The following is a 12,006-nucleotide window of genomic DNA, read 5'->3' as shown; positions in this document are numbered from 1 at the left end:
AGAAGCCGTTCCAGAAAAGAGGTGAAATGCCACCCACACATTTTGATCCGTGCTGTGATCTTTGCACACCTATGGCCTCGATTCCCCAGGCAAAGGGGAACCGAGCATTGATTTCAGACACCCAAGGAAATACCCAGACTAAAGACCTCCGGTCTTCGACCCTGGGCTGTTTGGGGCAATGGGCTGTTGGCAGGGCTTCAGCAGAACCAGATTTGCTGCCAACTCCTTATATGACCTTGGGCAGGCCTTTGCCGTCTCTGGGATTCAGTGTCGCCATCTCTTAAATGAAGGGGTTGAATTCGACGACGGTAAGGAGCCAACGGTGATATTCTGTAGTTGAGACTGGGATGCGAGGGACAAGCTTCAGACGAAAGGACACCCCCTCCACTCCCATCTTCAGAGTCCCTGGGCCCTGACCGCCCTGCCAGGGACGTTCCCCCTCGGGGCTTTAGGGTCCTTGGGTTGCGGGACGGCGCGTTGAGGCCCCAGGGCTCCGCAGTCTCCCTGCACGGCAGAGCCAGCGACTCCGCCCCCGCGCTCGCCCAGAGTCCCGCCGGGCCATTAGCGGGATTGCTCGCGGTTCCCGGCAAAGCTGGTGATTTATGCGGGGCCTCGACGGGGCAGTCCCTGGAGCCAGGAACAATTAGCTAAAAGCCAGCGGGGAAGGGAGGCGAGGGGGCGGCGAGCCAAGCCCCAGGACGCCCAGCCGGGGCTGCAGCGCCGGCCGCCCGGGGCCAGAGCACCCCAGCCCCCCTAGTCGTGGGCCCCACTCACCACGGCGGGGGCGGGGCTCAAAGGCCGAGGCGAAAAGGCAGTCCAGGATCCACGCCATGACCCGTGCCGAGTGCCGGCCGCCTTGCAGCTGGCTTCCGCGCGGTCCCCGCACAGGGCCGCCCTAAGTAGCCCCCGGTGACCACGCCCTGAGCCGCACCCTGCACCCAGCTCGGAGTGTCTTGGTCACCGGACACCTCGGGCTTGTCACGAAGGGGGCAGGGCCTCAGGGGAGCACCCCCACCCTCCCGCCGGAGGAGAGGCTGCGGATCCCACAGCCCCTTCCCCCACCCGGAGGGAGGCCAGGATGCAGCTCCTGTCCCCGGGAGCTCACTCTGAGGGCGGGACCCTGCCCCTACCCCAGGGAGCCCCGAGTCTGAGGGGAGACGCAACCTCAGCCCCAGTGAGCCCCGAATCTGAGTGGGAGGGGAGAGCTCTGCCCCCAGGAGCCCTCGATCGAGTGCATAAAAGCCAGCCTGCCCCAAGGAGTTTGCCGGCGAGATGGTGCAACTGTCCCAGGGAGCTTCAGATCTGAGCGGGAGGCTGTATCCCAGCCCTACAAACTCCCATGTTTGCGGGGACACATCATCTCTGCCCTCGGGAGACCCAGTCTAGGGGGGAAGCAGTGTCTGCCCCAGGAGCCCTGAATCGGAACCTTCTGTTTTAGGGGAGGCATCACCTCAGCTCTTGGTAGCTCCAAAATTGATTTTAAATCACTGTTCCATTCTACAGAACCAAGAATGTGGTAGGGGAAAAAGAGCTTTGTCCCCATGGAGCCCCGAAGCTGAGAGTACTTTTACTGCCCCTGCCCTGCGGTTCCCTCAGGGAAGAGGGAGATGCTATGCTTCCTGAGAACCTCCGTTTTTAGGGGGTTGATCTCCAAGTGAGGATAAAGAATGCATTGTCAAGTATGTATAAGTATGGGGGGGTCAGTTGCGAATGCATTGTCAAGTATGTATAAGTATGGGGGGGGGGGTCAGTTGCCGCTGACGTACAGATTCCGCCGCCTATACTTTTTGCTCAGGGCACTGGCATAGGAGGGGCACCAACATTTATTTTTAGAAAGAATTTGATATTTGATATTTCAATGGGGGGTGGTACTGTGTTGGATTTTATTACACTTCTTCTGTGACCTTGTATTTTTAAATTTTAAATACATATGGGGGCAAGTACCATAAGGGGTTCAGTGTTTAGGGCATCTGGTAGTAGTAGACCAGCCCTGAGCTGCTTAAGTCCATGAAGCCCAAATTAATTTCTCCCCCAGTCCTCCATTGGTAGTTGTAGGGACGTGACTCTGTGCCTTGGTTTTCTCCACTGGGAAAATGGGGCTCTGTCCATCAAAATTCTAGTGAGGAGGTAGCAAGAAATATGAAAAATCCTCTTCCAACAGCTTGATTGCCAGCCTGAGGAGTGCAAACTGCAAACACAGGTCCTTTGGGGAGAGGAGTTATTACATTTGCTTTGTTAATCACTGATATTAGCATTAATGCAGCAGAAGGGGTGCATAACAGGGAAGAATAACCTGTACTTTGTTATGCAACTCTTAGCAAAGCTGCGCTCTAGTCAGTTTAAAGGGCTTCCTTCCACTCATTTTCCTGCCTTTCTGGGAAACATGGTACTTCCATGCCTTTGCACCAATTTTTAAATCATTTCCAATTTTCTCTGTTTTCTAAAAGCAATCAAAGACAACAAACACTCACCAGACCTGCTCTTCTACCAATTTCTGTTGTACAAATACCCAGTCATCTAAGCCAAACAAGTCTGACATCTAGAAATGTCCAGTTTCAGGCCTTGGATATTGAAATCTTGGCCTTACCTCTTCCCATGAGCTTATCCACCACCAGCTTTTGTCATGGCATCAATGGGTTTCTTTTTTTTTCCCCAGCTGAATGAACTTTTTTTTTTTTTTTTTTTTGGCTCCCTCATGGGGAGGCTGCCTGCCCAGTCCCATCCAATGGGCCTCAGTAAATGAAGTTTCTCTGCTTCCAGAATAGCTCTACGAGAGCCACAAACCCATGACAGCTATCCTTTGTTGCCTTTTTCGGCAAGAGATGTGATGTGGTAAAGGGACAAAGCCAGGGACCTTCACAGACCTCGACTGGAAGCCCGGTTCTGCTTTGTACTATGTCATCTCAGGAATATTACTTAGGAAGACTTTCTGAGGCTTGGTTTTCTTCATCTGTAAAATGGGGATATTAATAGTTGTGAACAAGCTTCAGACAAACCAAGGCCAACTCTTTGGGGGAAAAAAATAGAGAGAGAGAGAGATGAAGTTCAGAAATCTTAAGAAAATGTACTTAACAGTTGAATTAGCAATTCTCACCTGTCCTCTTTTTCTCTGACCCGCCTCCTCTGCCACTTAATTAATTAGTGCTCAGTTTCCTTTGAGAACCTTTGCCCTTAACTAAATGTCACATAAAAGGGGAATACATCCATTCATTCGACAGATATTTATCAAATATTCTCTGTATGCAAGATATTGAGCTATGTATATAATGTCGGTTCACTCAGTGAATGACTGCAGTTATTTTTAAGTGTATAATTTGAAAGCCTATATGATAAACTGGAAATACGCTTTTGATTATTTTAAATGAAAAAATCAAAATGCAAAATGTGCGTACAATATTACATAAACAGTACAAAGAAATAATAAGCCTACACATCGGTGGAAAAAAGCTAACAGGAGACACACCAGAATCTTAATATTGATTGTATTTAAGCAATGCAATTATGGACAATTTTTAACTGTTTTATTATTTCCATATTTTAGTATTTTCCAATCTTTCTTTAATAAACATATATTATTTCTGGAGTTAAAGAAAATACAACTTATATAAAAGAAAATCTGCAGCCTTGTCTCTGCTAAAGAAAGGATAGGGGAGTGACTGGTACCTTTTGGCTGGGATTGTATTATTGGTACAAGGCACTGGGGCTGGCTTTGGTGACCCAGAAAAAGCTGAAGGTTGGTCTGTGAGTAAAATGCAGGACTCCTTTGCTGTGCAGAGGCACATAACCAGCTATGATACCTCATTCCCAAGAATGCAAAGGCCCTTAGCATCCACCTCACACAATCAGAAGCCTGCTAGCCTGGACTCGCAACCTCTTACCCTAAGGTGTACTCACAAGGGGCATGTTGGGTCTATCTGCCTTCACTCTAACAGCCTAGAGCCTGACAGCTTGTTGCTTCTGGAGGGTCTTTCATTGCAATTCCAATTAAGTGCCAAACACCCTGCTCCTTACTTAGGTCGTTGTCTACCATGAGGTCCTTAGCAGGAAGAAAACAAATTTTAACTGAGAAGAAGGCACGAGATGAAATCAAACTAGGGGCTTGTTGACTGTGAGAAGGAAGACTTCAGACCTTCCTATCTTTTTTCCCTAAGGCTCAAAAGTAGTTGTCAACCAGGCAAACAGTTGCTAATTAAATGAGATTCCAAGAACGACAGCTCATCGTGAATCGGGGTTTCAAAAATATGGCCCATTGCACCGATGTGTCAGAATCGCTTTGGATGTGTTGTAACGATGCCAATTCCCTGTCCCCACTTGAGACCTACTGAATGAGAATTTTTGGGCATGGGGACCAGAAAACATTTTTAGCAAGCCTCCCAGAGAGGCTCTTACAGCCAATAAAGTTAAAGAAACTCTAGTATAGTAGAAAGATGTATTTCCCTGAGAACCCTTGACCCTTGAATATGATGTCTTCCTGTTGCACTCCAGCTCCAAGGAGCGCTGGGGCAGCCATTTGGGGAGCTTGATCCCTTGAACCCCACTCTACTTCCCTTTGGGGTGTGGGTAAATATGTAGCAGGAAAAATGGAGCAAACCTCAAAACTTGATGGGGTCCAGTGGTATTCAAAGTGAGCATAAAAGTCATCCATTTGGATTTTCCATAAGTTATCCATTTGGATTTTCTGAGAATCCTGGTGTATGTCTATATAGCATTTTTCAGTCTGGTTATCTCATTTGGACTCCCTACTTGTTGGGTTCCTTGAATTATGCAAAGGCAGCTGGAGGGCATTTAAAGTTAAAATACCATTATATGCTAATAAAAATATTAAAAATTTTTAAAAATTAAGTTAAAATATCAGGTGGGAGTCTGAGCTTGTTGACTGACTGGCTGAATGAGTGCAAGTAGGTCTGCTACCCAACCTGAATACTGGGTTCCTCCTTTATGTAATGGGGATCCCCATCCCTCAACAGGTTGTTATGAAGGTCTTTGCAATTTTAGGGGTGAGATGACAAAGGACTCTGCCTCCAGGGCCCTGGACAGAATTGGTAGGTTAGCAACCTTGTCTCCCAGTACCTCCTTTTGAGGAGTCCCATTAGAAAGGTTTACATGGTGTGCACAGGGATCATATGTGCTCTTGCAAAGTGGCTGTTAGCCTTAGGACCCCAGGACTTTGTCTCTCTGCTTTTCTGTTTGGGAAAGATTTATCTGGGCTCATGGTAGCATAACGAAATTATGGGGGTGGGGCGAGCTTCTTCATATTTCTCAAATGGGGTTATACAAGGGAAACTTGAAGTTCCTTTCTAGCTACTTAGCATTCCTAGGATACACTGCTTCCATAGCACATTTTTCCTTCCAGAACTCTATTGCTTCCAAACATTTTCATATAGCCAAAGCCTGACAAGGTCCTGGCACTATCTTCATAAGGTAGAAATGGGAGAAAATTATTCCCATTTTTTACAGTTAGAAAAGCTGAGGCAAAAGAGAGTAAGTGACTAGCCCAAAGCCCGGCAGAGGAGGAGAGATGAGCCAAGACCAGCCTCCAGATCTTGTCCCCCCCCCCTCCTGTCACCACCCCGTTCTTTTCCAGTACCCCTCACTAGATCCCAGGAGCTGTCTGTCAGTGTGCTGACACCACTCAGGAAAATGCAGGTTTCATCCTGACACCAGGAAGACAGAGCTACGATTACGCTTCAGTCCCCAGGGAGGCAGAGAAATTGCTTTTAGTTGACAAGTGCATCTCCCACACACATACCCCCTCTGGTTGAATGAAAAGATAAAATCAAGTTAAAAATCCCAAATGTTCACTTAGTTTTGTAAAGCATTTTACTCTTTGAGCTAGGGGTAGGCAGAATGAGAGAATTTTCTAACTCTAGAAGCTTCAACAAGGTTGGGGGGAATAGTAGAAAATAAGGAGGAACACAGAAAGAAACGGCAGAAAGAAGAAAAAGTAGAGAAGTGATCTTTCAGGTTTGTGCCATAATCAATAAAAGAAAATGGATTTATCCAAAAAATGAACTAGAAAAACTGAGGTGTGTGTTAAGGTCCTTGAAAAACAGCAAGAGACGCAAGCCACGGAGATTCCTATTAAAGATGAAAATTCTGGGGCTTCCAGTAACAAGAGTTTGGGGGTTGAGCAAGGGGACTATCCACTTCCATGTGTTAACAGAGTCTTCTCGGCTTGGAGCCAGGGAAGTATTGCTCTGAAGCTTTACTTGCTCAGAAGGTCAGCTCTGCAAATCACTTGCCCTTACATGTTTAAGTGTGGCAGCTCCCCATGTGCTCTCATAATCTATTTTCACATCCAAACCTCATAAGGCTCTGGAAGGTTGGCAGGACCAAGACTAGCACAATTCCCATTTTATAGATGAAGAAACCAAAGTTCAAGGAAAGGAAGTGACTTTTAAGGTCATTCTGCTTTTTCCTTTTTTTTTTTAAATTTGGAAACTGTACCTGAACCATTGTTTGTACCTCCTTCTCCTATGCTTGGCTCCTTCTCACACACCCACATCTGGACTGAAATCTGGTCTTTAGACCTCATATACTTTCTGTCCACCTTTGTGCTCTAGAGACTGGAGACATCCCCCTAGCTGAGAATTGCAGAGCCCTTAAAAAAAGCTTCCTGGCTAAGAACATCCTTATTCTTAGGAGATATGTGCTGAAGTATTTAAGAGGGAAGTGTCATATCTGCAATATACATTCAGAGGGAGAGCATGGCAGGGAGCAAGTGGGGGAGAGGGAAGGGAAAGAGAGCATGCAAACATGGCAAATTGTTAATGAGGGTATGTACAAGTTTTCATGTACCATTCTTTCCATTTTATTATATGTTAAAAAGTTTGAAAATACAAACTTGGGGGAAATCTCTCCATCTAAGTAGCCACCCTAACTGCCTATCCTAAAATCTGGGGATCGATGGCACATCCCCTCCTAGAGGGTCCCACCTCAGGACTCCATGAAGACGACCGAGCGTCAGGAACAGAACTAGCTCAGCAAGAGAGGCAGGCAGGACCTATAAGCAGTTTTTGATGTCCTAGTTGGGGCTTGGGTGCTGGGAAATGGCCATGTGTGCTGAGGGGGAGTTTAGGGTGATAGATTTGGTAGCAAAGCAGCTAAATGGAAGCCCTAGAGAAGGAATCCCCCAAAAATTCAAATCAGAATTTTTCCAAAAATAGACTTTTTTAAATTTCAGAGTTTGATTCTCAGAGCTGACAGTGTTATTAGAGATAATCTAGTTTGACCTCCTCACATTCAGGGCGGACACTAAGATTCAGGGAAGGAAAGTGACTTACCCAACATCGTCCAGCAAGTTAATAGCTGAAATGGGACTAGAAGCCAAGTGTCCAGCCCTCTAGTCCAGGGCCCGTCCCATTATATCACTCTGTCATCCCACCTTGGGTTCGTGGGCTCTTGAAAGGTCATCTGCTCATCCTAGGGCGTGCTCTCTTCAGACCAGCATGGCATTCAGGGGATTTGTAGTCAGCAATAGTCTCTGCCGCTGGGAGCAGAGCCAGACGCCTGAAGATGGCACCTGTCACATCCCATTGGAATGAATGACCTCCCTCTGAAACTGAGATGGGCCAGGGAGAATCTGGAAGCGGTACCTTGAGAGCCGAGTCAGTCCAGGCCTGTGTGGCTGGTGAGCCATGGACATTTGAGGCAGAGGAGGTCACAGAAAATGTCCTGAGCACTGTTTGCTGAGGAGTTTCCCATCTTTCTTGGACCCCAAGTGATTTATTGGTCATTCGCAGGGAAGCCACTCTGGTTCATTGGTTTAGCTGCCATTACCCCCTGAGAGGGTGGGGTGTGTGTGTGGGGGGGGGGGGTCTGCCTGCCACTTCCCCTGGTCTGTCTGCTCACAGGATTGGTTCATGGGACAGCTTAGCCAAACCCTCGTGAGCCTGTCAGGATTAATGGCATTTGACTGTAGATCATGAGAAATCACATCAGTAGCTGTGGGTGGGAGTGGATGGAGCAAGCGGGAGGAGGGCAGAGGAAAGGAAGGGAGAAGAGCCAAAGCGGGTGGGGGGGAGGGAAAAGGAGGGAGTAGGGGAGAGGAAAATGCAAGAAGGAATTCTCTGACATTTCTGAGCCTGTAGCTTCGCTCACTTTTAATCACCTCCTTTGTTAATTGCCATTTGTCAATGCAATAAGTCTTTCTCCACCATAACTCAATCCTGAAACAACTCAGGTCTAAAAATGGGACTCAGATCTAGCCACAGAGCCCGAATTTTTTCCTCAAAGAGCCCTAATTTTTCCTCACTAGCGAGCTGTTTGTCCTTCTCCCCTGCATTCCTACCTCCTGGGCACTGTGGAGGCATATATGAGCACTAGAGCTGGCCCCAGGACAAAAGATGCTAAGGGCTGGCTTTGTTTGCCAAGCTGCTTTGTGTCTGGAACCAGCCCAAGGCTCCCCTCTCCTGCCTTCCAGGGCCCAGAACCCTCTTCTACTTTTAGTCATCCACGGCTCATAACTGCCCTGTTGTTCCACCTTCCAAATCCCAAGAGACTTGTCAGACTGTAAGCTAAGGTGCAAAGCAAGGAGGGCCCACAGACACTGTGTCTGCCTAGGACCAGAGAGGAGCCATGCTTGAGAGGAAGGGCCATAGCTGGAGCCAGATCAAATGGCAGTAAGGCCAATATGACGCATTCAACAGGCTGTGTGTACATGTCCAAAAGCTGAAGACCAGGCTACATTCAGAAAGTCCTTTTCCTGTCCTCAAAGGAATAAATATTTAGCCAGGTCACAGGACCCTGGGGCCCCCGGTGCCTTAGCAAATAATAGCAAAATTTGAACAAACCTCTAAGTGACCATGGGCCTGACTTTGTTTCTAAGAGGGGTTCTGATTTCAGGAAGAAAACTAGAAGAAGAGACTGTGTGGCATGGGTGCAGGTCCTAGATGGTAGGTTCTCTCAGCTGGGCCATGTTTGGGGCCAGTTTTGTGGGAATGGGGCCATAGCTTCCTTCCACCTCCCCAGGGAGAAATTCACCAGTATATCCACCCATATCGCACATCTTGCTGTTGTCAGAGATTGCCCCTTAAATCTACTCAGTGATAATGAGAAGCCCTGAAAAGATATGGGGTCAGGAGTGGTGGTATTAGCACCCAAGGACAGGTTCAAGGAATGAATGTCGAACCTTGGCCTCTCTGTTCTTTTGTCTCTCTCTCCTGCCTCCAAAAAAAGAAGGTACCTTCCCTGGGCCCTCCTCAGTGTTGCTCAGCCCCTCTTACTACTGCCACTTCAGCCACCAAGGAGCCACTCACTCCCTTGTCCCTCTACTTGTCTTTCTCTACCTGCTTTTGGGTCTACAAAGCTTAAATGGATGGTCTCTGCTATCCACTCACCATTTTATTTCTTGTGACTCCACACCCACTACTGAAAGCCCTCATTACCTCCTACTTCTACACGTGGTAGCCCCTTGTCAGTGCTCAGTACTCTTGACCACATGGCAAGTCCCTCTTCCCAAAACTGCACCTCCCAGGACTCACCTCTCAGACTTCTTCTGCCTGTTCAGTATCACTGTCTGTCACCTGCTTATTCATTTTCTTTTTCCCCCATGAGCTTCTTCTTCTCCATAACCCACACAGACATTCAAACTCTTCAGTATGGCTTTGAGGATACTGTGCTATACTCGTGTTCTCTTACTATGCTACACTAGTGTTCTTATCAATGATTTCTCCTTATCTCTCTGCATTCTCCTCTGGCACCCCAAATGGGACCATCCCTCAAGATCCTGTCTTTAATGTTCTGTTCTTGTGTGGAGGAGCTCATCCAGTCCCATGGCTCTGACCCCTCTGGATTACTCATAACATCTAAAACAGTGTCATGTGTACAGGAGACAATTTATGTTTACCTAATTGATTGATTTTGTTAACTGCACAGTGCCTTGTGAATAGCAAATGTTCCATAAAACTGGTGTTGGGAGTCTTACAGTTTAGCAACATTCCCTGAATATTTACCTGGCTTCCTCCTTATAATAACCCAGTGAAGCCGATTCTTTATTATTCCAATTTTTATAGAAGAGAGCAGTGGAGTGGAGTTAACATGTGTTTTCTGCTTGTTTTATACCAAATGCCTTCTACACATTTTCATTTAATTTCTGTGACAGCCCTCTGAAATATCTGTTCTTAGCCACATTTTACAGATGGGAAAACTGAAGCTCAGAGAGATGAATGAAAACTGAAGCTCAGAGAAGTCCTTTAGATCTCAAGGACTATGTAATTTACCTCTTCTGCTATTTCATTGTTCTGTAAATTTGATCATACCAAATTTAGTGAGCACATGGAGAGGCATATAAAAGATATCATGAAGCAATATCATAATTATTGTTTACATATAAGTATTTTTTTTGAGTTTGTATTCCTATGAAATGTAATGTCAGGCATATAAAGAGCTGAAAAGGAAAATAAAACCCTTCTATTTCAAAACATTCCCTGCCTTTCCCCCTGCATATAATAATAGGAACAGATTATTGCATGATTACCGCATGTCAAGCATTACATTCTGTGCTTTACATGCATGCTTTCAATTAGTCCTCACCACCACTCTGTGTGGTAGGGGCTCCTATTGTATACCCCAACTTATACATAAGGTAATTGTGCTTCATAGGAGTTAAGTAACTGGTTCAAAGCCTTCTAGTTAATTTGTAAAATACTTGAAATTTTAAGTTAGGTTGGTCTGACTCCAAAGTTAATGTTCTTTTGATGCCACTAAGCTGACTTTCTAAGAGGATAGAGAAACCAAGGCTCCAAGAAATTAAGTGACGTCAAGTCTCCTGACTCTGTATCTTATATTTTTTTCCACTTCACCTCAGCTCCTTGTATCTCTTTGTTGAAGGGATCACTTTGTATTGTCAGTGAACTTTATATGTCTCTGGTCTGTCTTCTCAACTACATTGTCAGCTCTGCCAAACCTCTTTAGATCCCCCACATAGGGTTCTCACTAAATACTTGTCAATTGATAAGCACAGAGCTCTCTTCAGTTGGGAGAATTATTAATAAACCATCAGGCTTTGACAAAGCCCTTCTCATCTCCCAAGGAGTTGAGCCCTTGGTGCTTAGGAGATGTATCAATTCCTCGCTTCCTGCAGCTTGAAGTCAGAAGCCCACACTCCCCACCTCCGCACAGCATCCATTCTCCAGGGAGCCTCAATAACGTCAGAGTCATTCCACTGAAGGCTGAATTATGTGTGTGACTCTGAGAGGATGAGGTCCCAGTCAAGTGGGAGAAGAATGCGCGCTGTGATTCTGCATGCAGGTGGACTCTGGGGATGTTTCTTCCCGTCTGAGATGATATGTCAACATCTAGAAGCAATACTCCATGAAATGAGCTCTAAAGATTGATTGTTAGTGTTATTATTGAGAACATTAATAATCATTCTTACATTTATTTGTACAGTGAACTTCCGTTTATGCAAAAGGTTCTGCTCAAGATTTCATTATTTTAGTTTGTGCTAGCTTTCTGCAAAATCTTTTTGGCTTCGGTATTCCCCAGAGGGGGGAAAAAGTCCTCTGTCTGGCTTTTGAGGAAGGGAATCACCCCCAAGGAAACTAACAGCTGAGACCCTGAAAGGGGAAAAACTAGCTGGCAGGAATTGAAGGACAGCAACTGATGCTTCTGAGCAACATACTGCTGAGACATGTCTAGGGACTGAACACACATCCCCAACCTCTTCCTCCTTTTTTTTTTTTTTTTTTTTTTTCTTGGCCTGTTCCCAGTAAACCAGAACTGGCCCAGTCTTTCCAGCCCAAACAAATCCTTCACCCCTCCAGGTCCCTTCCCCCATCAATGACCTCAAGGACACCTCTGTGGAAGCTGGCTCATCAATTATCTCTTCCCCTCCCTCAGACCAATTTTCTCATGCATTTGTATGAGTAGACTCAGCATCCCACAAAGAGACAGGCAGTAGTAATGATCATAACTAACACTCATGGAGATTTTACTATGAGCCAGGTGCTATATTAAGCACTTTACATGCATAATCTCTCTTTATCTTCATAACAGTCCTATGAG

At 46.2% G+C, this 12,006-nt stretch overlaps 1 protein-coding gene across 1 annotated transcript in view; it reads right to left on the bottom strand.

Moving 5' to 3' along the window:
- Positions 1–956, bottom strand: part of ARHGAP36 (Rho GTPase activating protein 36) — a 30,995-nt gene extending 30,039 nt beyond the window's left edge. Inside the window, exon 1 of the mRNA XM_059158422.1 lies at positions 775–956. Within this exon, the coding sequence (XP_059014405.1) occupies positions 775–832 (58 nt within the window). The 5' untranslated portion in view covers positions 833–956. The remainder of the gene's footprint in view (positions 1–774) is intronic.
- Positions 957–12,006: the final 11,050 nt, after the last annotated feature.

The sequence above is a fragment of the Mustela lutreola genome, chromosome X (genome assembly GCF_030435805.1).
Source record: "Mustela lutreola isolate mMusLut2 chromosome X, mMusLut2.pri, whole genome shotgun sequence".
NCBI lineage: Eukaryota > Metazoa > Chordata > Mammalia > Carnivora > Mustelidae > Mustela > Mustela lutreola.
This window is presented reverse-complemented; position numbering and strand designations above follow the sequence as displayed.